General features: G+C 38.5%; 1 protein-coding gene across 1 annotated transcript; it reads right to left on the bottom strand.

The window, feature by feature from the left end:
* LOC122982347 (sodium-coupled neutral amino acid transporter 3-like) lies at positions 1–27,454 on the bottom strand. The gene is made up of 16 exons (XM_044351567.1): positions 27,038–27,454; positions 20,015–20,161; positions 19,824–19,893; positions 18,693–18,808; positions 17,718–17,791; positions 14,941–15,033; positions 14,692–14,773; positions 13,569–13,651; positions 13,293–13,351; positions 7,844–7,960; positions 7,529–7,608; positions 3,863–3,963; positions 3,635–3,759; positions 2,775–2,919; positions 811–914; positions 1–685 (listed from the first exon to the last, which is right to left on the bottom strand). Exons 2-16 carry the CDS (start codon positions 20,077–20,079, stop codon positions 581–583), a joined length of 1,419 nt encoding a protein of 472 aa, XP_044207502.1. The 5' UTR covers positions 20,080–20,161; positions 27,038–27,454; the 3' UTR covers positions 1–580.

The raw sequence follows: 27,454 nt of genomic DNA, 5'->3' as shown, positions 1-27,454 counted from the left end.
TTTCATCTTTTGTGAATTTTTATTAAACAATATCCACATGTCCCAAATAAATTCACAAATTAATGATATCAAATTAATTGGTTCACAGTTATATAAACTTAAATGCCAGATTTTGGCTGATGGAAGACAACATTTTTTCTCCAGTTTCAGTCAGTCCAACACTGCTCTGCACAATCACATCAACTGAAGTGAATTATACATTTGTTCAGGTTCCTCATTCTGTATGTCTCTCTGATGAGCAGAGATAATTGGACTAAAATGTTAAATATCATGATGGGATCTGTTTTGAATAGCACTGTTATAAAGCAAAGCACATACCAAATATCAAACTTCGATAATTAAACATGTTTTTGCATTTAGACATTTGCCCAATCCTGGTGGAGCATATCAACCTGGGTGGGTGACGGGACACAACTGGCCTCTCAACAGTCTAGAGGAACAGATTGTCCTTGTGATTAATAAACCACTAGGCAGTGGTCTAGCCTTCCAGCAGTAAGCTGAATCTTGCTTTCCATCTGGAGGACTGGAGGAGGGTTACCACGGGGGGCTGCTGCTGCTGTGGGATTTGGGAGGATGCACTTTAATGTCCACCGAGACTTCGTTTTTCCCCGCTCGTCCAATCAAGCACAATAAATGTCAGGCTCATGGTCATGAATATAAAACCCAGTGCTGTGAAACACACGGCCTGAAAACCAAATAAAGAGGAAAATATTAGAATGAAATCACTACAATCTATGTTTTTATAAATACAGTTATACTTCCTTTTTATCTGTTTGAATCTGAGCTCCACCTCCAGGCTCATAACTCTACCTGGATCTTTGGTCTGGATTTCAGGGGTTCACGGCTGGTAGGGATGATGCGAATGTAGAAGAGTCCAGGAAGGATGAAGATCAGACTGGGAGCAGTAGTTGCCCCTGAACACAGAGAGAGGAGATGGCATAAATCATTTCATTTTAAAATATTGGTTAAATCTCAAATAGATTTTGTCTGAAACCAATAAAGCTCTAAAACAAACAAACAAACTGTCTTTTGGATAAATCCCTGTGCTGTGGCTAATTATTCAGTGCTTTAAAAACATATTTTAAGCTGTCATTAAAGTTGACTTTCAACTACTGCACTCACTACTGCACATACTGCAGATGCACATTGTTCACTTGTAATATAGAATTACACTATGGCCATTATTACATAAATAAGACGTTATGAAAATTAAATTCACCAGTTATGTGTTGGTGCCTGGTTTGTTTGGCTCATGCATGCGCACAAGGACACATGTGCATGCGTGCATGCAGGTAATTCATTATTGCACTGATCTACAGGTGGCTAGAATGCGCCATGATACGCATTAACATGCCAGCAAAGGCACAGAAGAAGACTGCAAGCTAGTAAACATGGATGTAGAGCAGTGTAGCAATAAAAATACTTTAAAAAACAGATTTGCTGTGTTTTATGAGGAAGGAAATGCATTCTACATGTTTGTCAGACCCCAAGGATACAAATGATGAGTTTTGGTAACACTCAGTGGAAACATAACTAACTAACTGGAAACAATACAACAAAACTGGTAACACTGTGTAATGGACTTATACAGTGGACTTTTTATTTCCAAATGCTTCTTTTCTTTCAGTCTTTTATAATATTGTTGCCTGTTCCTGCCTCTCACCTCTCTTCCAGGCTGAGTAACTGCTACCTAGTTAGCTCCTCTTCACACTAGCCTCATTTGTGACCCTCGCACTTCGTATGTTACTGTCTCACACCTTGAGAAAAAGATGAACTGTTTAACCTGTTACATCTAATTTTCATGAAGAGCAAAACCAACTTTATTTTCATGGACTGTGCTGCTGCATTTTTTCACCAGATGGCTGTACATCTTTGTGGAAATATTGGATTTAAATACTTTTCATTATTCCATATGGACTGTAGATATCTGTTAGAGCATGGAAAAACCTCTGAATGTGTTAAAAAAGTTAAAAAAGGCTTTGGTCCTCTCCTAAGGTTTGCATTCAGAACACTATGTGCCTGAATTATGGAGTAAGGTACGGAATGAGGTCAGTCTGGGATGGGTGACAACACAGCTTTCATAAAAAATTGTTTTTAAAAAAACAAGAAGAATGACTATGAAATAAAAACTGTTTCTAAAAAGAGCATTTTTAAATAAAATTAGTTATGTAATAAGAATGAACTCTGGTAAAACAGAAATAAAATCATGAAATAATTCATAATGAGCTGAGTGTTGTGGAATTTTCCATCTTTAGGGGTTATACTAATATTCTTAAGCAGAAGGAGGTATTTTCTCCTTTCCTTGAGACTCAGAGTAACCGTCTGTGTTGTTTGGGGAAAACTGGAGCCACTCTGATAAAGAGTGAACCGACGTTGTCCTGGTACCCAAGGTCAGGGAGATGGCCCGAGACAACACAGATAGGTGAATGCGCAGGTTTGGCTTAACCAGAATGTGCTGATGGTGACCTGAAAGTACCATGCAGTGTGACCTGAACTAACACGGGTAAAGTGCAGTTCCTTGTTTAGAAAGTAGTGAACCAGTTAGACTAATTTTTCATATTGTAGGCTGCTCTGTTGGGGTTAAAAGTCAGAGCAGAACAGAGTTAAAAGCAACATGCCGAAGCAAATGTACACACACCCACAGAGATTTCCATATCACACTACAAAGCAATAATAATAATATACAATTTTTAGAATATTGGACAGTATGGAGTGCCATTATTTAGTTACATGGCGAAGTCTCCAACTTTAAGCTTTTAAGTATAATGTCCTACCAGTAATGCCAAAGATGTCTCGGATGTTGGGGACGAGGATGACCAGCAGGTTGACAGCAAACAGCAAACACAGAGCGATGGCGATGTGACGGAGCCAGTGGAAGGGTTTCCCTGGGAACAGCAGCTGCAAGAGAGCTCGACGGATCTGACAGGAACACAGACATAAGCATGCATGATACTGCTCAGGTATCACAGCAAGCACAAGAATATTATTTTCTTCTCTCTTCCAAATACTGGGGAAATATTACACATAGAAATATGCGCAGTTGTCACTTTATCAGTTATCTTAATAATTTTGCTCGGTAAAACAGATAATTCAGTGTACGTGCTCCTTGCAAAGGACCAACAATGTATCCAAAATCTGCAAGTGAACTTATTCAATTATATTATAAATTGTTGAGTTTATTTAACAAATTCTGCACAGCTCTACCTCATATTTCACTCTGCTGTTTGTCGCACTGCAATCGATCAAAGATCTGTGATTGGATGTTTATCTCTGTAGAGCTCTCAAGTTTTCATGAACACAGTTTTGTACATTCAGAAATCTCTCAGTGGTCTCTTAATGTACTGATAATTCATCAGAATTAAAACATGTTGCACAACTCTTCACTACACACTATGCTTTATGAGATAAAGTTGTCAATTTAACTGATAATTGAATGAAGAAGAGTTTCTTTTCTGTTTGGTAGATCTCAAAATGTTAAAGAAAATGGACATTTTGCTGAATTTATCATGTGAACTGTTGTACCACCAATATTTCCACCTCCTCTCATTGTGTTGGCCTAGCTTTCCCTTGTCCACTTTACTTCTGTATTGAATGTATGGATGTCTAACTGAAGGGCAGACAGACATATTCTTACAGGGAACAGGACCACAGGTACAGTCAGAGTGACAGCCACCAGGACAGCCAGCCGCACACATAGGATCAGAGTATCCAGGGGGTCCACCTTACTGTAGGTGTGGAGGAGCTCTGCTTCAGTGTTCCCTGCACACACACACAAACACACACAGATATAGAACTGGTGACACCTTACTGTCATCAGACTGAGCTATGCTTTGAAGGAGACTGAAAGAGGTATAGCTCTCACCGTAGAAGGTCAGATAGCCGAATATGGCAGTGAAGAAATACATGGTGAACATGCCGAGGATGGAAACATTGCCAATATTCTGCATTCTTCTCTTGGTTGGGCTTTAGGGGGAGAAGATAGCAGACTTTTAGCGAATCCAGTACATGATGCTAAGAGGAAGAAACAAAGTTGTTACTATAGTTTATTTTATGAAAAGGTTATATTTAAACCTGCAATAACTTTTTTTTCCCACTTGGAAGCAACAAAAGCGAATAATGAACACAACACTGCCATACCATCACCTTTTAAGATGACATGTTGAACTTGTTAGCTAACAGTTGCTTATTTCCACATATGTTCACCAGCTAGTCTACAGCTAACTGTGTCTGTTTGCCACTTGGTGCTGAGCAGGTAGTGTACAGTGGGTTTTTAGACCTTTTTCTCTGAAAACTACACTATGAGAGCACTGAGAGTGAACCAAAAAGGTAAAGTTGCAGCTGGACAGCTAAACAATGAGCTGAAACTGTAAAGCCACGGGGATTTGCAGAGTCGCTGGTAAATCTCTATAGGTTCATCACTATGAGCCACTATACTCATCACCTCATTGCAGACAGACCTCTACCTGTTTATACACCCATAACACAGAGACAGCACACTGTGTAATGTGTAGGGAAGAACTTGATAGGCGATTAATGCTTTGCACGTTTCATTTATTACCTATTTTTTACAATTTAACTTTGTGGAAAGGAGAAGGGGAGCAACAGGTTATGGAGAGTCCCTTGGGAGCACTTTGCATGTATCAGTAACTCAGCTTTATCTCTGGGGAACACCCCCAACTCCGGGAGTGTCCAAATTAGGAAATGTGTATCATGTAGCTCATGTAGGTGGATGTGACTCTCCTCGTGGAAACCTGCTGATAGACGTAACAGTGGAGTAGAGGACAAAGACTGAGATAGTGATGTAACCGACCTGCGCACTTGTATTTGGCATGGTGTTTTCTTCCCGAGACAAATAATTTTAAAAATATTTGTATGAAACATAATATTCATATTATTATAATATCAAATATTTTAAAAAAACAACACTATTTGTGTTTTGTCGAATAACATATTTGGGCACACTCCTACTTTCTACTCCACTACATTTATTTGACAGCTTTAGTCACCAGTTACTTTTCAGATGAAAATTTGACACACTGGATAATATATGGGGTGGCTGTGGCTCAGGAGGTAGAGCGGGTCGTCCACTAATCGGAGGATCGGTGGTTCAATTCCTGGCTCCTCCAGTCCACATGTCGATGTGTCCTTGGGCTGTGCTTGAAAGCTCAATACACATGAATGGCAAATGTGATGTCATTTGTCCTAGGAAGAATGATGCTGTGGATATCTGAAATGTTCATTTTGACTAGGAAGAATTGAATTATGGATATCTGCAGTACATATCCAGTCTAGCTATTAAAACGGCTTGCCATGCATGGTAGCTATTCGGCTATTACACCTGTCCCCCTGGCTCCACAAAAAACGTAAATACCATGTTGCATGCATGGTTGCATGTCACTTTATGATGCAAGTCAATAGCTATGTGCCTCAATGGCTGACGGCGCCAAAGTGGGATACAAAATACAACATTTCCTAGGAATTATGTTCTACTAAAGACACCTTAGTAGGCTCCTTTTATTCACTGTTTAAATCCAAGTTTTAGCCTTTTGTGTAGGGAATAGACACAGCTGTTTGGCAGAATAATGGAATTATATCACCTGTTTAGGAGTTAGTGCAATATACAGAAGGTAAATGTACGTGTGTATATTTTTGACACTGTACAAATTTGATGAAGTTTGTAAAAAGTGTGCTACTAATCGTGATTATGGTGTTAGCATGCTAGCCTGCATTAGCATGTCAGTGGTAAACAGATATGTCTGTGATGTAATTTAGATTAATGAAGAGTTATATCACCTGAATGAGGACTTATTGCAGTCTACAGTATATAAATTCATGTGTGTATTTTTAATACTATACCAATTTTATGTAATTTGTAAAAGATGTGATGCTAATTGTGTTGGTTTGCTGCAGTGTCCAGCCTAAAATCCACCCACAGCCTGTCCACACCTATCCCCACCTGGTCTTCAGTGGTTTCTTCCCCATGTTTCAGGTAAAATCTCATAACTCCTGAGTACAAACTAATATTGCACACGCATTTTATTTTGGTAGCTTAGGTCGCATTCAAACTGCATCAGGTGGTGCAGCAAAAACGCCAGTCCTTCCATTCATTTGAATGGGGGTGGTACATTTTGGGTGCGGATGCGCCTCACTGTCCTGCAGCTGGAAAGTTGAGCCAGAGTCAACTTTTGGAGAAATGCAACCTGATGTCACTGCGGCTGAAGGCTGCGGTGGCTAATCGCAGCTGGAGATCAGACTGTAAGATCGGATCAGAACTGTAAAACCCTACCATGAGGAAGTACAAAGATGTTACTAGGAGGAGGGGAGGACATTTTTCTTTGTTTGATAATGTTAAAAGTAAAGTTAGGCTTTGCTGTCAGCTTCCTGACTCATTTAAAAAAAGAGAAAGCTGAGAGCACCAGTGAGAGAGAGAGGAACTGTGGTTGAGCGAGCTGGAGAGTGAATGAAGAGAGGGAGTGCTGGTAGAGAGAAAGCCGGTGAGTCAGATCAATAAAACGTTATTTTCTGATTGTTTCACAGCTGTTACATTCTAGAACACAAATAAACATGCCCACACCCCTCAGCTCAACCCCGTGGTGGTGATTTGGTCTGAATACAACTGGTAGCTGAGGTTATATAGACTGGCACTGTGTTTGTGTTTAAGGCTCTTTTACAGGATATATTGAGTAAAATTGCCCAAATAAGCTTCTTGTGGACGTTATTTGTTGTGTTTCTTAATTTATTTTCATAAATAAATCCTTATATGTTTTGCTCCAGCAAGACTAAAGGAATGAAGCATCACTTGTCTCTTGAACTTTGTGCTTTCATCAAAAATTGTGAGAGTGTATTGTTCTAATAATTGAACTGTATTTGTGTGTCTTAGAGGAACAGCAGAAAGTCATGTGTATCATCATGGTGGGAAGCTCAGTGCTGATTAGTCCTGAAAATGTGGCTGATGAATGCCGCATTGTCCTCGTCCTGACTGACACCTTCAGTCCGAAATATCCTTCCAAACTTTTCAAACTTCTCCAATCTTTCAAAGACTCTTCATGAGACTCAAACCATTGAGTCCAAAACCAGCCTACAAGTATATTATCCTAACTCATATAATATAACATGGCTGTTGGCCTGACATGGCTTGTGCACTGCTCTTTTTTGTGTATTCCAGTATCTGTGGCACAGTATGGCGCTTTTTGAAGTTCCTGGTATAATGGACTTTGATTATAAATTAGACATTTAGCAGCACTTTATAGGTGTCTGTCATTTTGGAACAAACTGCAGAGTCAGAGTGTAATTTTTGTGGAGGGAACATCAGGTCTGCTCATCCAACTGTCAGAAATTATTGACCTCTGCTTTGATTTATTTTTTCTGTTGGTTTCCATGTTAATGTTTAAACAATGTTTAAACTTTCAGTATTTTTACATTGTTATATTGGTTACTTTCATTTAAGTAAAGGATCTGAATACTTCTTCCACCACTGAGAAATGCATGCTGTGTATGTGGAATGTCAGAATCTATGTGTGGCTCTTACTTGCTCAGTTCAGTGTAGATGGGAAGCACTTCAGGGTGACAGACAAAAGCAAATGCCAGGATGGGGATGGTATAAGCTGTCTGCAAATCAAATAACAGAGTCACTTTACTTGGTTGTTTTCCAGGAAGCACATCAACTCTGAACGTGTCTAGCCATGTGTTGCATGTAACATGATGCATCCACAAATAGTTTCTGACCATAAATGTGTTCAGAGCACACATTAGCCTTTGAACAGAGTACATCATAAATAAACAGTTGAAATGCAGATGATCATTTTTGTGTCTGTGCTTCAAATTCAGGGAGCTCATCTCTGACCTCTTGGTTGATGGTGAAGAATTTGGCAGTACATGAGTCCTCTGGAACTTCTGTGATCACAGAGTGGTTGCCAAACACTTCCAGAGGACAAGCAATGTTGAATCTCTTGTAGATGACCTGGTGTGACAGAAAGAGAGTTTGAGGAGGTAGAAGAAATGTCAACTTTGCTGCCTTTGGGAACAAAAAAAACAAACCTTCCCAAAATATATGTTGTTTTGGTTAGTATCTTAACCATGCCTTTGTATGTAGGTAATTTGTTTGAACCTATCAACTACTATACCTTCCCCAAAGGTACTAACAGTCCACTACAGCAGCTCAACCCTCTGTCGTTGCCTGTGAAACGTTTGGTAGCATAGCTCCTTTTAAGGCATAGGGCAGTATGTAATGTGTGCGTGTAGCATTTTCATTCAATTCAATTCAATTTTATTTATACAGTGCCAAATCACAACAAAAGTCATCTCAGGGCACTTTTCATATGGAGCAGCTCCAGACCATACTCTTTAATTTACAGAGAGAGAAACCCAACAATTTCCCAACGAACAAGCACTTGCAGCGGTAAGGAAAAATTCCCCTTTAACGGAAAGAAACCTCAAGCAGAACCCGGCTCCAGGTGGGCGGCCATCTGCTTTGACTGGTTGAGTCAAGAGAGAGAAGAGGGTGGGGGGGTGGGGACACAGAGAAGCAGAACAACAACAGCAACAACAACAACAACAACAACAGATACATGACTTGCAGCAAGAAACAGCAACAACAGCAGGAACAGCTGGAGAAGGACAGAAGAAGGACATCAACACGTCAGCATGGTTTATGGAAGTCCCCTGGCAGTCTAGGCCTATAGCAGCATAACTAGGGGTTGGTCCAACCTAAGCTTTATCAAAAGTTTTAAGCCTACTCTTAAATGTAGAGAGGGTGTCTGACCCCCGGACCGAATCTGGAAGATGGTTCCACAAGAGAGGAGCTGAAGGCTCTGCCTCCCATTCTACTTTTGGTGACTGTAGGAACCACCAGTAGGCCTGCATTCTGGGAGCGCAGTGTTCTAGTGGGGTAATACGGTACTATGAGCTCTTTAAGATATGATGGTGCCTGACCATTAAGGGCTTTGTAGGTGAGGAGAAGGATTTTAAATTCAATTCTGGATTTTACTGGAAGCTAATGCAGCGAAGCTAAGATGGGAGAAATATGATCTCTCTTTCTAGTTTTAGTCGGTACACGTGCAGACCAGCTGGAGAGTCTTTATAGACTTGTTAGGGCAGCCTGATAATAATGAGTTGCAATGATCCAGCCTAGAAGTAACAAATAAGTGGACTATTTTTTCTGCATCTTGTTGAGACAGGATGTGCCTGATTTTTGCATTATTACCTAAGTGAAAAAGGCAGTCCTTGAAATTTGTTTTATGTGGGAGTTAAAGGACATGTCCTGATCAAAGATAACTCCCAGATTCCTTACGGTGGTGCTGGTGGCCAGGGTAATGCCATCTAGATTAGCTATATCATTAGATAATGTGTTTCTAAGGTGTTTAGGGCCAAGCACAATAACTTCAGTTTTGTCTGAGTTTAGTAGCAGAAAATTGCAGGTCATCTAGGTATTTATGTACCTTAAGGCATGCTTGGAGTTTAGTTAACTGATTGGTTTCATCTGGCTTCATTGATAAATATATTTGAGTATCATCTGCATAGCAATGAAAATTTATGGAGTGTTTCCTAATAATATTACCTAAAGGAAGCATATATAAGGTGAAAAGAATTGGTCCAAGTACAGAACCTTGTGGAACTCTGTGTCTAACTTTTGCCTTCATGGAGGATTCATCATTAACATGTACAAACTGAAATTGATCTGATAAATAGGACTCAAACCAGCTTAATGCAGTTCCTTTAATGCCAATTAAATGTTCCAGCCTCTGTAATAGGATTTGATGATCAATTGTGTCAAATGCAGCACTAAGATCTAACAAGACAAGTACAGAGAGAAGTCCTTTGCCTGATGCAGTTAGATCATTTGTGACTTTCACCAGTGCTGTCTCTTTGCTATGATGCGCTCTAAATCCTGACTGAAAATCTTCAAATAAACTATTGTTATCTAGAAAGTCACACAACTGATTGGTGACAGCTTTCTCAAGGATCTTAGAGAGAAATGGAAGATTAGATATAGGTCTATAGTTGGCTAAGATGCCTGAATCGAGAGTAGGCTTCTTAAGAAGAGCTTTAATTACAGATACTTTAAAGGACTGTGGTACATAGCCCATTACTAAAGACAGACAAGAAACCTTGTCTAGGGCTATTTTTATTCTCCTCAATTAATGATGAGTAAGGGGCTGCTCTGGCATTACAGAGGACCTTCCTATGTGTTTTAAGACTATCTTGCCAGGTTAGGCGAGATTCTTCTGTTTGGTGGAACGCCTTTCCAATTTTCGTGATATTTGCTTTAATTTGTGGGTTTGGGAGTTAAACCATGGAGCTAACCTCTTATGTTTTATTATTTTCCTTTTTAAGGGGGCAATGGAGTTGAGTGTCATTTGCAGTGAGCCTGCAGCACTATCAATGAGATTATCAATTTGGGAGGGACTACAATTAGCATAGGAGTCCTCTGAAGTATTGAGACATAGCACAGAATTCAGTACTGATGGAATTGCTTCCATAAATTTAGCTACAGCACTATCAGATAGGCATCTAGTGAAGACATTTTTGTCTAATGGCATGTAATCCGGTAATAGGAATTCAAAAGTTATCAAGTAATGGTCTGATAAAATGGGATTTTGTGGAAAAACTATCAAATGTTCCATTTCGATGCCGTAAGTCAGCAGAAGTGATTAAGGTGTGATTAAGACAGTGAGTGGGTTTATTTACACTCTGAGAGAAGCCAATTGAGTCAGCATGTGAGTGGTTAAGTGAGAGAGTGAGCAGCAGAAAAGTGATGGTGAATGCAAGTGGAGCAGAGGAAAAGGTTAACAGTAAGTTGTCAATCTAGCAGTAAATGTACAGTACAGGCTACAGTGTGTCAGTTAATAAATGCTGCAGCTTGTTTGTAACCCAAAACAGCCATATACAACTTCAATAAACATTCCTGTGGATCGTACAATGAGACATCTCTAGTTAAGTTTCTTACTGTACACCCTGCAGTGTACCAGTTCCCAGTTAATCAGTTTTAATTAGTTTTACACAATAAACACAGTATTCATTGATATATCATCATACCTGATGATATATGCACAGCATTAGAAGATATTAAAATCTATTAGCGCTCTGTTCTGCAATTTTTTTAAAATTATGTTTGTTTAACGTAACAAACGTTAAGTCATCAAATCTATATCATCTTGGATTTCTACAACCGATGATGATAATTTCATCAGTTATTTAATGTGGTTGAGGTGAGGATCAGTATATTCACACTTAATATCGGGGAAAGGAGAGCCAGACTTTCCTGCTGCTGCTGTGCTGCTCCTTAGCTGAGCCTCTCCTCTGCGCTCCGGGTGAGACAGCGCTGATGAAATGTTGAGCGGTTTTTTGTTTTAAGATTTGAGTTGGCTTATATCTTTTCAAATTGAAAGGTGCTTATGAAATAGTTAGGGCTCACTACCAGCACAAGTACAGATAACACTGCTGGTTTGAATGTTTATGATAATGTGGATCTATAATTAAAGTTTGATATTAAATGAAATTAAATGTGTGAGAGGATTTTTATACAATCTGGCTTCAATTCACCACCTCACCATCTGCATTGCCAGTTTCCCCTGTCTTCTAAATTTTCGTATGCATGGGTCAGAGTTTACGTACATTCTCCTGTCAAGTTTGTTTTTATAGATCACAACTTTTGCATGGAAAGTGGCATACGTCTCTTTCAAGCCCCGTTCTGTGCGTATGCAATGGTTGTAAATGAGAGCTGTAAACCCTGCCGTGAGTGACTCAAGGAGATGACATCTCTCTTCATTTGATAATGTTAAATGTTAGGCTTCGTTGTGGGTTTTACGCCTCATTTTATGCAACAGGGGCTGTTTGATATAAACACTGTCACATTACAGTGGAGCGAGGCTTCTGGGCTCTGACTTGCTGAGTGAGGCAAAGTTTCAGTTAAACTGCGCGAGAGAGAAGAACGAGCATACATAGGAGAAAAAAACAGAGGCGGAAGCAGTAAAACTAGCCAGTAGGAGCGCAGACACATTTGATGACAGCAGAATCAACCAATGGAATATCATAAACTACTTCTACAGTTAAGCCTCAGTTTAGTCTCACTGGTGAAGTCTCTGTCTTGATTAAAACCATTTAAGTTATTAAGTGATACAAATACATGTGGTTCTTGAGAAATAATAAGCAATCGGCCCATTCCGAACAGGCACATTTTGAACAGGCACTGCACTAGTCTATCTAAAAGGAAGAAATCCCTGTCTGTAGGCCCATGTTTCTATGTCTGTGCGTTTGTCCTTCGCGTAACTCTTGAACCGTTCATTGGATCTTCTCCACACTTGGCAGGTGTATGGGGTAACAAAGGGAGTGCTGTGTCAAATTTAATCTTAATAAACTTTCATATGTTGGCGCTTTGCTATTTTGAGAGCGATTGCGCTACTGACCAACAAAAACCTGGTCTGAAGTCAATGGCGCAGTGTTTCACTGTTATTTTAAGGGCGCATTATCAAGACAGTAATATGCACCTTCATAGGTGGGTGCACAACATACACTCTGCTTGTTACACACACAGGACATGCAGCAGCGCACTAACATGCAAAAGATTACAAATAAAAAGATTACAATGTGAAAGATTACTATTGTGTACTTCAACATATTTTAAAAAATACATGTCATAAAGCTTAGTTCTAATATTTATCAGAATTAACTAATCGCAGTAATGGATAAAATTGTCTAATTATTTGACCAAATTGTGGCAATACACGTAGGTATTTAAACAGACGGACAACAACAGATCAGACACAGATCGACTTTCCTGCTACATTAATACATGAGGACATGAGGAAATAAATAAGGTGAAAACAATGATTAAATTAAAGAAGGAAATAAATCTTCACAGCTTCTAGCTGCTGCCAGCAGCAGGATCAGCACCTTGGAGAGCTGATCAAGTCCTGATAACTGTGTTTAATGATTCTTTACATGATTAAAATTAATGATGTAATTTCTGAACAATATTTAACAAATATTCTTCAACATTTTTGAGATTACAGTGATCAGGTTTCCATACTTTCAGCAATTAAAACCCTGCTGATTTGACCTGTTACTCCATGACTGAACAAAACGATTTTAAAGACACCAAAGTTGTAATTAAAAAAATAAACCTTTTCAAAAACCAAACGAAAATACATCACAATCAGTGGTTGTCAGTATATGTTATGTCCCATTTGTTATAGCAGGTATACTGTAGCTTATTGGGAATTAATTTCCCTTGACGTAAGAACAAATCATTTTACCAATACACAAAAGCTATGAAGTCACTCATAGTGACTCACCGCAGAGAGGAAGAAGACCATGCAGGAGAGAGAGAAGCCACTGGTGTAACCAAGATACCCTGAAGAATGCAAGAAAATAAGCTTCAGACACACCTCAAAATACTTACAGGCAGATATATTGGATAGCAGAGACAGTCTTTGTGATGGCTGCTTACAATGATAAACATTAAGGAAACAAGGGGGCTGTGTTCTTTCTAAAAAACATAATATAATGAAAGAAAGTTGTACACATACACAGGTTGTTGAGTAAAATGAGACTGAGGGGAAGTTACATACCCAGGTGTTTCATCAGGGCCAATGGAAGGATGACGCAGGCAGTGACGATGATAATGAGGTAGTTTCCATTCATAAACCAATCACTGCGTGCAGAACACAAGACATCACACAGATAAGCTTTTTTACCAACACATACATGTGGCAGATGAGGGCAGAAGACCAGAATATCTTTCTTAAGAACTTCAGATTTTCTACAATGTAAACATAACTAAACATGGCGACACTGGAGGAGCTGACTGTGTTACTTTATTACAGTCACATGGTTCTTTGGTGTCACCAGCAGTGACAGTACTCATGTCATAATTTTATCAGGCTTCATTCATTTATGGTGCTTATGGCAAGCCATTTTAATATTTAATTGAACAGTAGCAATTCCCCAAGTCAAAATTGTATTCTCACTAGTCAGAATGGTAATTAAAGATATCCACAATAACATTCTTACTAGTAGAAATTGTGTTTCAAGATATCTACAACTTTGATTCTACTAGTCAAAAATAAATTTAAGATATCTAAAAATCCTTGAAAAGTATGTTCACTCTGGATAACAAAAATGTAATTGTGGATGTCTGAAATTGAAAGCCCAATACACATGAATGGCAAAAGTGACGTCATTTGTCCTTGGAAAAATGACGTTTGGAAGAATGACAATTATGGATAGAAAGAATGTCATTGTGGATATCTGAAATGTTCATTTTGACTAGGAAGAACTGAGCTACAGATATCTGCAGTACATATCCGGTCGAGCTATTAAATGTAAAAATGGTCACTTATAATGGCAATCTGTTTTAAAATTTAATCGAACCACACTCCGATCTGTAATTACATTTTAGATATCCATAATAGCATTTCATCTAGTCAAAATTGTATTCTCACTAGTCAGAATGGTAATTAAAGATACACAATGACATTTTTACTAGTAGAAATTGTATTTAAAATTGTATCTACAACTTTGTACTAGTCAAAATTAAATTAGAGATAAAGATATCTAAAAATCCTGAAAAAGTATAAGTAGACGATATATCGTGCAACACATATCTCTGTAATGGACACACACAGTTGAAACTCAGATTGAATTTTATTACATTTACATTTTGTTGATTTCAAAGTTGTTGGCAGTACTTACTCAGAGCTGGATGTCTGGCCAAGAAAGGCTTGGATGACCAGTGGTAACTCAGATTTCACAATGAACAGGTAGCTGGACATGGCTGAAGAAGAGGAAAACACGGAATTCCCTCTAAACAGAGCTATTCTGGCTTATTTGTTTCCCTGGCGCCATCATGAAGTTGTACCACCACCACCTACTCACACAACTCCTGTTGGTGGTTGACAGAAACATTTCAAATACCCCATATAGATACCAGTAGTGTCTTACCTCCAATGTTATGTAGCGTTATGATGACAGCTGCAAGGATCTTCCCTGTATGACCAAAAGCTCTCAGGCCCAGCTGCTCATAGGCTCGAATACCTGAACAGACCAACAGCAAAGTGTGAAAACTGACTCAAAACCATCAGATACCTGCACAGTAATAACAGCTGAATGAGCCTTATATAGAAGAAGTTTGAGATCTGAGGATAATCTCAAATTTGCTGGATTGGCTTGAATATAAGATGATATTTTATGGAAATAAAATTTCAAAGAGTAGAGGTTGTCTTACATTCAAGGACTAGACAACTACATGTTCACAAGATCACATCCTTTTTTAATGGAGTGTACTGGTGTAACACTGGCTCTAGATCTGCAATGATTAGTGGATTAATCGCTTAGTCAACTGATAGAAAATTAATCAGCAACTACTTTGATGATCTAATCATTTTATTCATTTTATAAAGAAAAATGCCAAACATTTGCAGGTATCAGCTGCTAAGATAAGATGATTTAATGCTTTTCTTTGTCATACACGACAGCAAACTGAATACATTTGTGTTTTAGAGTGTTATTCAGACAAAACAAGACATCTGAAGACATCATATTTGACTCTGGGAGATTATAATTATATTATAATCATTTTCCCCTATTTTCTGACATTTTGTGGACCAAACAATTAATTGATTAATCGAAGAAATAACTGGCAGATTAATCAATAATAAAAATAATCATTAGTGGCTCCTACAGAGTGTGTTGCATTAAGGGTTGCAGCGGTATCCCGGTTTCACGGTATACCATGGTATGAAGATTGACGGTTATCATACCATGTACATTTGATTATTACCGGTTTTGTAAAAAGACGTGTGCATCTCCTTTCCTCCTGGACTGCCTGTCAGACTCAGCAACTGGCGCCACATACACATATGGAGTGGAGAAAATGGCAGAGAGAAGCAAGACTGACATATTTGGTTCAGTCTCCATCCCCCCAAAAAGAAGTTGAAATCAGCAGCGTGGGAATATTTTGGATATCGCAAAAATAAATATGGGGTCGTCCTCGAGGATGGATATCCAATTTGTAAAAAATGTGGATGCAAGTGGTTGCCAAAGGAGGGAACACTTCCCTCTGTGCAGATCAAAGTAGGTGTCCAGTCCAGATCAGTCTGGCTGTGCTGTCACACACCTTCAGTAAATTGGCAACTGTTTTGATTATCGTTTAGAGCACTTGTGCCGGCAATTCTCACTATTTTGAGAATTTTTACAAACCAAACAATCGATTAATGGAGAAAATAATCAGCAAATGAATCCATAATGAAAATAATCATTAGTTGCAGTTGGATACTAAATAGTTCAAAAGAGCTCCACCTCAACCAACTACAACAGTAAAATCCTGTTTTTACATTAATGTAGTAATGAGTAATAATAATGAGTAATAATAATCTAATGATATTATATATATTAGTCACAGGGGACATTACAGGAGTACTTACTTAATATTTTAAGTACATTTCTGTGATAAGTCTTACATACTTTTATTTAACATTTTCAATGCAGGACTTTTACTTGTAACAGAGTACTTTTACAGTGTGGTATTAGTACTTTTACTTAAGTAAAGGATGAGAATACTTCCTCCATCACTGGTGCTAACATGCAAACCAAGTTTTTACACGTACTAACATTAAAAAAAATGTTTTGAGTTTCAACTATAATAAAGTGTTCAACCAAAAAAAACGCTTCTGTTTTCATTCCTTTAAGGGTCATTGTAACTGATAATAATTATAATTGTGAAATACCGTGATACCGGGAAACTGATATTTCCTGAGAGGGTTATCATACCATGAAAATCTCATTCTGTTGCAACCCCAGTTGCATTATGGGTAGTTTGTAACATTATTGCTGCTAACAAGTGTATTCAAGTCAGTTTATAGAGTTTTTTGTAGCCCATTTGTACCTTTCATTAAAATGCGATCTGTATCTGGATGAGTAAAAATGTATGTTACTGCAGGCATAAATGCACTCACAACACATCAGCATTGGAATGCCATAGGATCTGCAAGACCACATTTAGAGGTGGTCAGGCTTGCAGTGAAATCAGATCTCAGCAGGCATAAATGCCCCACCTAACTCATTGGCATATTGAGATTTGAACATAAAACGGGCACAATTGAGAAAATGAGAATGTATGAATCTGATACAATTATCCAGATAATATATCCACATACAGATCACATGTTAATAACAGGTGTAAATGGGGTCTGGAGTTTGTCAGCCCTAAAAGTGTTTGGTTTGCTCAGTTTAACCTACAGGAGTTTCTGGGGGCTTGTGTGACGTGTTTTTCTACTGTGGGGGAAATAAATTCATGATCACTGAAAACGAGTTGAAATAAATTGACAGGGTCTTTACTATAGAAAAGGACCGGGGCATCCTTGTCTGTCAAGCAGCCAAGATTACTACTGTTACAGATGATAAGCACAGACAGCCTGATGATGAATGCTAACTGACAGAGAAAATCATTTTGACCGCTTCCAAGAGCCTGATAGGAGAGAGTGTGCATGTAACTGATAGACAAATTAGGGTTCTGCTTTAATGGTATTATTTTCAATTTAATATGAGAGAAAAGACTTCCCAGATGAAGACTCTCTTCTCCTTGTATTAATAGTATCTCAGAGAAACCTTCCCAACAGGACGAGTATGAAAATGTGTTGTATGAGAAAGTCTTTTTTACAAAAACAGCTGTTCAATCAGGGTTGTCTTATAGTCAGGCAGTATTTTCAAAATTGCCTTACCCACAACTCCAGCACTGCGTAGCAGCAAATGGACAGAGTAACAGGATAGACAGGCAATACATGTCAACAGGACCCTGTAAAACACAAACAGTAATGATAGATAATGTCATTTACCTCACCTCATACATGTTGATTAGTTTGAGAGTAGAACACTATTCAGTAATGGTGACAGAGCTGTTGGCCTATCTGTCTATGCACTGCAGTTATATATATTTATATTGCACTTTTCTGAACAAAGATAGTGTGGTTTAACACACAGCATCAAGAACACTATGTAAAAATTGATTTAGTTTAATATCAACTCATGCTGGCACACCCACACAATGAATTATGGGCAGTACGCGAGGCTTGAATCTACATTAGATCTCCCTGTGTACTGAGAAGAATTGGTGATGTTTTTAAGCAAAAAAACACAAATAAATATTGATTTCATCTAAGTTTCTTCTGTTAATAAACTTTGTATGAAGTTAATTGATAAACTTCAGTGCTTAAACCTGCACAGTACTGCATATCATTTCTACGTCACAGTGTTTTTGTGTCAAAATCATCATGTGAAAATGTTGACATGGCTAACAGGCACATCTGTGGACTTAAAACTGTGCTAACTGGATAATGATCTTCTGATGTACATGCACAACATCAGCACTTTAAATAAAATCAATGCTTCAGTGTTCAGCATTAAAGAGTCCAGGTGCTGGGTTTTACAACCACCTGAGTGATGTTGTCTTTTTATATTTGATATCATTTCCTTTTAAACATTTAAGGAACTTCATATATGTCATAACTATGTATGCCATAAGCATGTTTTTCTAACCAAGTGTTGTGTAATATTTACCTTGTCATTTCTGTTTGTGTACTGTCCTTCTCTTTCAGGGAACTACTGAGGTACAGAACATGTGTGTGGGTGTTTGTGTGTGTTTGTGTCACGTTCAGTTGTCCTCCCTGTTCCAAAGTGTGTATAGCTCTGGGACTTACAGGAAAAGGACGATGCCTGTGTTTGACATGGCGTATGACAGACCCAGAATGCCGCTGCCCATGATGGCGTTGCTCAGGTTGAAGACAGACATCCCAAAGGAGGTTTTACCCTCAAACTGGAAGAAACATAAAAATAAAATATAAACTAATTATAAAAAATATAATATACAAACTAAAAGACACAATATCAGTGATTTAATGTTCAACTGCGTGTTGTGTCTTAACATCACAATTCACTTAAGTACAGTGTCTAAGGCAATGCAATGCCTTTCAGCATTTTTCTTACAAATCATGCAACCATGTCATCTACAACATACTTTGATATGCAACTGTTTTCCATTAACATGCATGTTTTTTGGGGGAGGGAAGCAATGTTTCCTTGATTATGTTCATTGTCAACATTTTTCAGTTAATGTTAGGTAAATATTGTCACCATGATAAAATTATGTCCACCAGTTGACAGGACACTGATTAAAAGTTGAGTGAAGTTGAAATATCATTTCAATGGGATGTCAGAGGATGTCTAGCCCTGACTACTAACATGAGACCAGATGTGAAGTGAGGATGCTGGTCTTAAGGCCAAACATTTGACCTCCAGCATTACATTTGCTCTAAATGTAACCACTGATGCAAGATAGCTGCTCATGATTGTAGTTTATAGGAGACAGGGTTAAATTTTGAATGCTGGAAATTTCCCCCAATACGTGAGTGCACCAACGGGAAGGTTTCTATACCAATCCTGTTTGCAACTGCATTAGGGACTGTACATCATTTTTTGGCGTGGGGAAAGGGGCTGAATCTTATATTTCTATCTATTTTCCATCAAAAAGCAAGACTTATCACAGCCACCGAATGAGTGAAGTAGGCAGATATAGCAGCTCTGTGGGTGCACCATCCCTGGATTCCAAATAATAAAAGGACAGATGAAATAGTTCAGATGATGTTGTAGCCTGGTATTTGTGAGATCAGGTGTCTGTTGTCCCCTAGCACATGATGATGACTTTCACATTTAAAAAATAAATGTTTATTGTTATGAATTATATACTGTATCTTAAGCAAAGCCATTGTCTGAAAGACAGAAAGAACAAATGGAACAACAGGCTGCATGGCCTCTGCCTCACTCATACTTACATCTGTGAACTCAGGTCTCTTTGACCCATCACTCTTGTGCTGCAGGAACTTCTCTTCCTCTGGTGGCACTCTGCGATCCATCAAGAACAAAAGAAACACTGAACCTCTGAAATTTTAAACTATATGAGCATACTTAATTTAGTATGAATTCAGAACAATTTGAGAAACTAGGAAACATATAGGGAACATACCCTCCCTCCACTAGCGTGGCAACGTCATTTTGGTGATTACCATTTGATAGCTTCTGTAGTTCCATACTTATGACAGGTACGGTAGACCGACTTATGTCTTCAGATAGATGAAAATTTCAAAAAGAATAGAAAGGCATGGAGACAGATCTGAAAAAGAAGAGACAAAACACAGCTCACATGGCTTATTTAAGTCATTTTATATTGAACAGTTGATCAGTGTAGAACACTGATACCATCACAGTGTCAGCTGGTTACAACTGCTTTAGCAATGCACATAAGGTTTATTGTCAAAACCCGAAATAATATCTGGGCACCCAATGAATATGGTACTGAAATTGACCAACAAGCAAAACTTAAATTAATGACAGAATGTCAAGCCATTTTATTTATATAACACAAAATAACAAATCACAACAATTTATCCTCCATAACTCCACAAAAAAAAAAACCTTTAACAGGAAAAAAACCACAAAGACACATGTTAGCATTCGCACCACACAGCAATGTACCGAAGGTGCCAAAATAAAATGAAAAACTCTTAAAGCGGGCCATTTTCTCTATCCTCATCTATCTCGAAGATGTCAGATGGTAAATATATTGACATTGGTGCTACTGGTTAACAGAAAATGCAAAAGCTATGCCAAATGAAAAGAAACTCTGATCTGTCAACAAGCAGAAGCAGAAAAACAGTTGGATTAACTGTTACATTGATACATTTCATAATACATCTGTGCAGGTTCATGGTCTGTCTCAAAAGCCAAACTATCCATTCCCTATCCTGTTACTGCTGATTTATAAAACAGCATACAGTCGGTGAGAGACGACTAATGACGAGAAAAAGTGAATTACGCAAGGAGAACTTGGCAGCTACAGTCAGTCCCATGTCATCAGTATCAAAGTACACATCTGAGTCCACCAAGCCAAGACCCACCTCTGTCCATGTGTCTGTTTGTTTGGTCTGAATGCATCAAAGAAAGAAAAGACAAAACAACAAACACCGCGGTATTTATCCACACACTTCAGGGCACACACATGACAATTTTCAGTTGAAGTTGGGTTAGAGCTGGTATCATCTTGTAATGTTTGTACTGTTAAAAATGACCTAAACATTTAAGCATAACTGAGTTTGTATTACTGGACTCAGTGCTGCCAGCAGTAGGGTTGAGATTTGACAAAGCTTGAATACCAGACTCTCAGGGGGCCCAAAAGCCCCTGGTTTGTTGTTTATGGTAATTCAGTGGTTCCCAAAGATTTCTACAGCACCCTGGGGTGCCTCAAGAGTAGAGCTGCAATAATTAAAGGATTAATTGCCAACTATTCAATTAATTGCCAACTATTTTGGCAGTCTATTAATCTTTTTGAGTCATTTTTTAAGAAAAATTGCTAAAAGTATCTTGTTCCAGCTTCTTAAATGTGAATATTTTGTGAAGACTGAACATCTTTGGATTGTGGACTCTTGGTCATCTTGGGCTTTGGCAAACAGTGATCAACATTTTTCACCCTTTTCTGACATTTTATGGACCGAACAACTAATCAATTAATTAATCAAAATATATATCGATATTTTATGTTTTCAAACCCATCAAAAAAAGAACTAAGCAATACATTTTTTGAAAATCACAAACCGTGAGATACAGCTGTGCTGCAAGTAACAGCTCGCAGATAATAATGCAACATGCTTCCCAGTCGTTGGTTTTCCAGGTACATAGCAGTCACACAAAGCAACTGTCTGACCAGCAATGGACAGATTTTTGGCCACTTGGGGGCAGTATAACAATTTGTAAACACAAAATGAACATATTATCACTTTATAAAGTTGCTATGGTGAGTGTGTTAGCAAGCAGTTCCCTATTTACGCATCAAGCAGTTACTGAGCAACATTAACATACATTCGTTGTGTTTGTGTCCACCTGTATGTACAGACGTGTCCGAAAATATTTGTACCCTTCCACCTTTTTTAAAAAAAAAATTTTCTCTGTATTAAGTTGAAAGTGACAGAAGTATGTGGTATCCAAAATTCTTTATTTCATATTGAATATAACTGAAACTTTGCTTTTGAATTATAATTTAAACAGTGTTTGGAGGCAATAACTGCAGTCAAGAACTTTCTGTGAAAATAACTGAGCCTCCTCCACGTTTCACAGTACGCATGGTGTTCTTTTCTTTGAAAGCTTAATTTTTTCCTCTGTAAACATAGGGTTGGTGTGATTTACCAAAAAGCTCTAATTTTGTTTCATCTGTGCAAAGCACAATCTCCCAGAAAGAGTGTGGCTTATCAACATGCATTTTGGCAAAGTCCAGTCTGACTATCTCCCTCTTTGAAATGGGGTCTTCTACCATGGAGCCCGTTTTCATTCAGACAGTGACAGATGGTGCGACTTGAAATTATTGTACCTTGAACTTGAAGATCAGATTGGATCTGTATTAAAGTTTTCCTTGGTTCTTTCTCGACCATTCAAGCAATCCCTCTGTTGAATCTTGGGCCAATTTTCCCCTTGCGACCACGTCCAGAGATGTTGGCTACAGTTCCATGGGCCTTAGACTTCTCAATAATATTGGCAACAGTGGTCACAGGAACATCAAGCTCTTTGGAGATGGTCTTGTAACCTTAACGTTGACCATGCTTGGCTATTACCTTTTTTCAAATGTCTTCAGACCGCTGTCTAGTTTTCCTCCTGTTTTCCATGTTCAGTATGATGCACACAGTGGCACAACACAACAGAGTGAGTAATTTTCTCCTTTTAAACTGGCTGCATGAGTGATGATAAGATTGAAAACACCTGTGATACTAATTAAAACACAATAGTCTGCTTTAAGTATCACTACTAAAGGGTACCAATAATTTTGTCTTTGTGGAATAAGCATGAATTCAGTTTTGTTTTGTTCCACTGCAAACCAAACATAGACATGCACTGATAATAAAATATCTTTTAATTTCAACACTGTTCAGGGTGAATGGTGGATTATTTTAATAAAACACAAGGGTACCAATAATTTGGGCCACGTCTGTATGTATGAATATTAACTTTTATGGAAAAACATCCATAAGTTGTTAACAATTAACCAACTACTGATCGTTAATGTGGAAACTGTGCATTTTGAATTCATATCTGTTTAGCTTGACATTCACAGAATTAAATTTTGTCATTTTGTTGACCACTTGAATAGTTTGTACATGGGTCTTTGTTGATGAAAAACAATGGAACTGGATAACAGAATCAAACCTTAGCTGCCAGTGTAATATATAAGAATTCAGTTCTGTATTGGTGGGCCAAAATATTCCCAAAGCCCTGTGAACGGCAACGTGGCTCTTCAGATAAGAGGCTGGAGTGAAACCAAGTCTGGATGGCTCCACTCCTCCCTGTAGGCCCCAGTAATGACAGACAGAGTGATAACAGCTGAGAATGACCTCCCTGCTCAAACATGACTGAGCTGTTTCCTCAGACATTGACATTTTGTACAGTAGTCGTCACGTGGACATTATTTGTAAATAGGGTCCCTATACAGAGGGCCATTTTACCTTTTCATAGTGTCATTACTAAATATGTTCATGTTCCTGACACAGAAATGAAACATCTAGATATATTTAATTATATGAAAAATACATATTTTGGGTGATATGTTTCAAGTGGTGGGAAACTTAAACACATTGTTGTTTATTGAGGTTTGTGTGCTTGAGAGTATGTCATTTAAAACTGTACAAAACTGTACATTCACACTGTTAATAGTTCACACTTTATATAGATTGGGGGGTGGTCTGGATTAAGGTCAGGTTCTGTCTGTCCATTCAAAGGGGATTTCTCACACAGCACTGGTCTTAGTTTAATGATACAGACAGATATATGTCTGCACTGTGTTTCAGCATTTTAAAAAATTTAACCTGACTTGGATCAAATTTTATGGGGAATTAATGTTTAAATTGTAATCAAATTATAATTGATTAGATTACAGTTTGGATTTGGTTGAATTTAGATGGATGATGCATTTTTATTGTTCAGCAAAAGGACAATATTCAATTTTAAATGCAAAACAGAAAACAAACAATTACGTGAGAGTATTTAAAAGTCAAAGACAGGTGGTTTTCTGTGGCTGCCTGCTCACCCGACACAATGTGACTTATAATAATGCAGGTACACCCACCCATCCTGTGCACCAATCAGGCTCGAGAGTTCCATGCCAATGTTTTCTGGCCAAAGACACATTGACAATTGTAAACAGAAACTACTATTCCTGACAGACTCTGTGCCGTAGCCTGGGTCATTGAGAATCAAATGTTTAAACATCTCTTTTGCAACACAGTCTGTGAAAATCTTTTTAACTTTACAATTTACAATACACAGTATGTCTTAAATGTCCACATATGGGTTTAATTCTGCAGCTGGTGTAAAACAACTACACTTCATTTTATGAATTGGCTCATTCACATTCAGGGCTGTTATTTCACTGGCTGAACAGACATGTTGAGTAGAATCAGCCAATAATCCGGTTAAAGGAATAGTTCAACATTTTGGGAACTATTCAAAGAATAAAGCTCACTGATTCACTAATTCTATCATGTTTGTTTAATCTGTACACAAACAGAAATGTTTTTTTGCAGTGACTGTGTGCAGCTTCCTGAAGTCTTGTTATCACAGTGAGTTTGTCACGTTTGGTACCATTGCTTTAAGAAACTCCCCCATGTGTGCCAAATGATAACAAACCATGTTCCTCAACATTTTAGAAATTAAATGCAAGCCTTTAAAGGTCCCATATTTAACACTTTTCTGGTGTTTTGTATTTGAAGTCTTGATATCCATAAGATATTTTTGTGGATTTAAGTACCAAAAACCATCTCAATATAGTTTTACACCTCCTCTCTTGAACCTCTCTTTGGAGCTCTAACAAGAACAGGCTGTTTTGTGTCTGCTCAATGCCCCTCTCTTCTGATTGGCTGACTGTTTTCTGAGTGATGCATGCCCAGGCCAACCACAGGTAATGGATTGTAGTGTACTGTAGCTAATGTAGGGAAAACTACTGTAGGGCTCTCAGTAAAACTCACCAGTAAATTGCAATGGCCAGGCTGAGGATAATGTTATCCAACCTTTGGAAGGCTGTGCAACTACAAATTTGCTTCCTGACATCCAACAACTGCGCAGTGTTTCCTCAGCTGTCTGTCTCTCCTCTGCTCCGTTCCATGTGTGTGTGGAGGGGCCAAGCCCCACCCTCAGGAGAATTACAGAGAGCAGAGAAGAGGAGAGAAACTAGCGCGACCATAAATGACAGCAAAACGCAGCAGAGATTCTCACACTGAGCTGAAATGGAACGAGTGCATATAAATTAGGTAAATAAGACATAAACATATTTTGTTTCTTTCAGGAGGGGTGGGCCGCCCCTCCAAGGCAAAAGCTGAGCATATAGTTGCGACATCACAATCTTACGGAAGTCTAAGCAACTCGTTTAAAGGCACAGTTTCTGAATACAGGCTGTGTGCATTTTTCCAGGGACTGAGCATTTTGATACTTCCACAGTGTTCATATAGCACGTAAACCTGCTTTATAATCAAAAAAGAAATGGATATCTCCCTTCCTACAATATGGGACCTTTAACGTATTTCACAGCATAGAAATCACAGATACTGTTTTCACCTGAAAGGGATAGTACAGGACTTGATCCTGCCGCAGAGTGAGGTATGAGAGAACATATAGTGTACAATGTGTGCCTAAATGAGGCCCTGCCCTGTTTTCCTACATGGACTGTGTACATTTGCAGCTTATGTAATACTGTCACCCTTTTTCATGTGCAGCTCAGTAACCTCTGAGGTCTATAGTATGGGAGGCATCTGCTAACACTCAAGTTACCTCTACATCAGCAAAACTGTCTCCTCTTGTTTTTCTTATTTGGATTTTTCCTGAATTGCATTTTGAAATTTTATTACTGTACATTTCTGCGTAGTTGCTGAAATAAACATACATATCATGAGTAAATGTACATGATACATTCTCTCATAATCTGTCAACAGAGCTTAAGGTGTTCAAACTTATTTCTTAGTCAGAACAGATCTAAAAAAAAATTACACTTAGCAACCCTCTTTGACACCTAGACTCACCATTTATCACTTGAAATGTAGGAAAAAGTAGGAAAAAGTAAAATAGTAATAAGAGTAAACATAATAGAGAAAATACATATGAGGGGGGAGCCTAAAATTTAAGGACACCATCGATAGCACGGGGGTAGGGTGTAGTTATCGGATTTGCCGCTACGTAGCGTATGTCTATGAGTGAATTAGGACTGAAAGGGAGAAGATTCGCCACCGTGGAAGAAATCCAGTGGTGACAAGACAGTGACAAAAGATGACTACAGGAAATGTTACCAGGACTGGGAGAAGTGCTTTGACAAGTGTATCGCATCCCAATGAGAGTACTTTGAAGGGGATTAGAAAGCTACTACAGAAAGATTTATAATAATAGTTTTTTTTTAACAATTCTGGGAATTTTTGGGAACGCTTCTTATGCACAAGCAAAGACACTTAACTTCACTACTATAGAACAAACCAGACCACCACCAAGAGGTGACTTTCCCTAGCTCCCTTAGTTTAAAAAATATGCTCATTGTGTTACAATTACCCCCTGACCATGTTAGCAAAGTTAATAAAACAAGCAAAAGTTGAATAGTTAATACATTAGAAAATTGCCTTTTCAAAGATGTTATAATCTCAAGAGTGATTATTGTCAAGCAACTTTATAGTAAAAAATAAAAGGGCTACCAAGCATTACAAAAACTGGAACAAGAACTATTAAAACTACTAGATCACAAGTGGAACACAGCTGCACACTGTGTTCTACAACTAGTTTAATCTAAGTCAGATAGACCTTTCAAAATTAAAGCCTCTGAGCACTGGCTGGTAGCTCAGGAGGTGCCTGCAACGCAGTAAAGCTCTGCTCTTCTCCCATGCTCCTTCACTCTTCCCGAGCAGACCTCCTTAAGTAGCAAAACCACGTGGCAATACAGTAGCTCCAACTCAGCCAGAGGAATGGAGTGACTTACCTCCAGAAGCAGGCCCAGCTGACTCTCTGAAGCAGAGGGGAACCTGTGTGGTGAAGTCCTGGGATCAGAGGTGTAATTTGGGCTGGGAGGATGGTAACATTGGCCTGTTTTTGGAGTCCTGCAGAGAAGCACACAGCGTTTCAGGGAGAGCTTGGGGAGAGGGTTACAAATGTGGGAGCAGGCAGTGAGGAGGGAGGGCTGCTGAAAATGATGGTTTCAAATTTCTTGTGATGTCACAGGTATGGGCACTCCTCTTCCTTTCCAAAAAAAGAAAACAAGTTAACTGTGACTTCTCTCGGGGATCTGGTGATGGATTGCTCTATGGGGAGTTCACTGGGCTCCTATGGTCTGCTCATACACACTGGGCCAATTGAATTGTTTCCATGTTTCAGCTTTCTTCCTACTCCCTGCCTTGTG

The sequence above is a fragment of the Thunnus albacares genome, chromosome 5 (genome assembly GCF_914725855.1).
Source record: "Thunnus albacares chromosome 5, fThuAlb1.1, whole genome shotgun sequence".
NCBI classification, from domain to species: Eukaryota; Metazoa; Chordata; class Actinopteri; order Scombriformes; family Scombridae; genus Thunnus; species Thunnus albacares.
The sequence above is the reverse complement of the archived record's forward strand: the minus strand, read 5'-3'. Positions and strand labels throughout refer to the sequence as shown.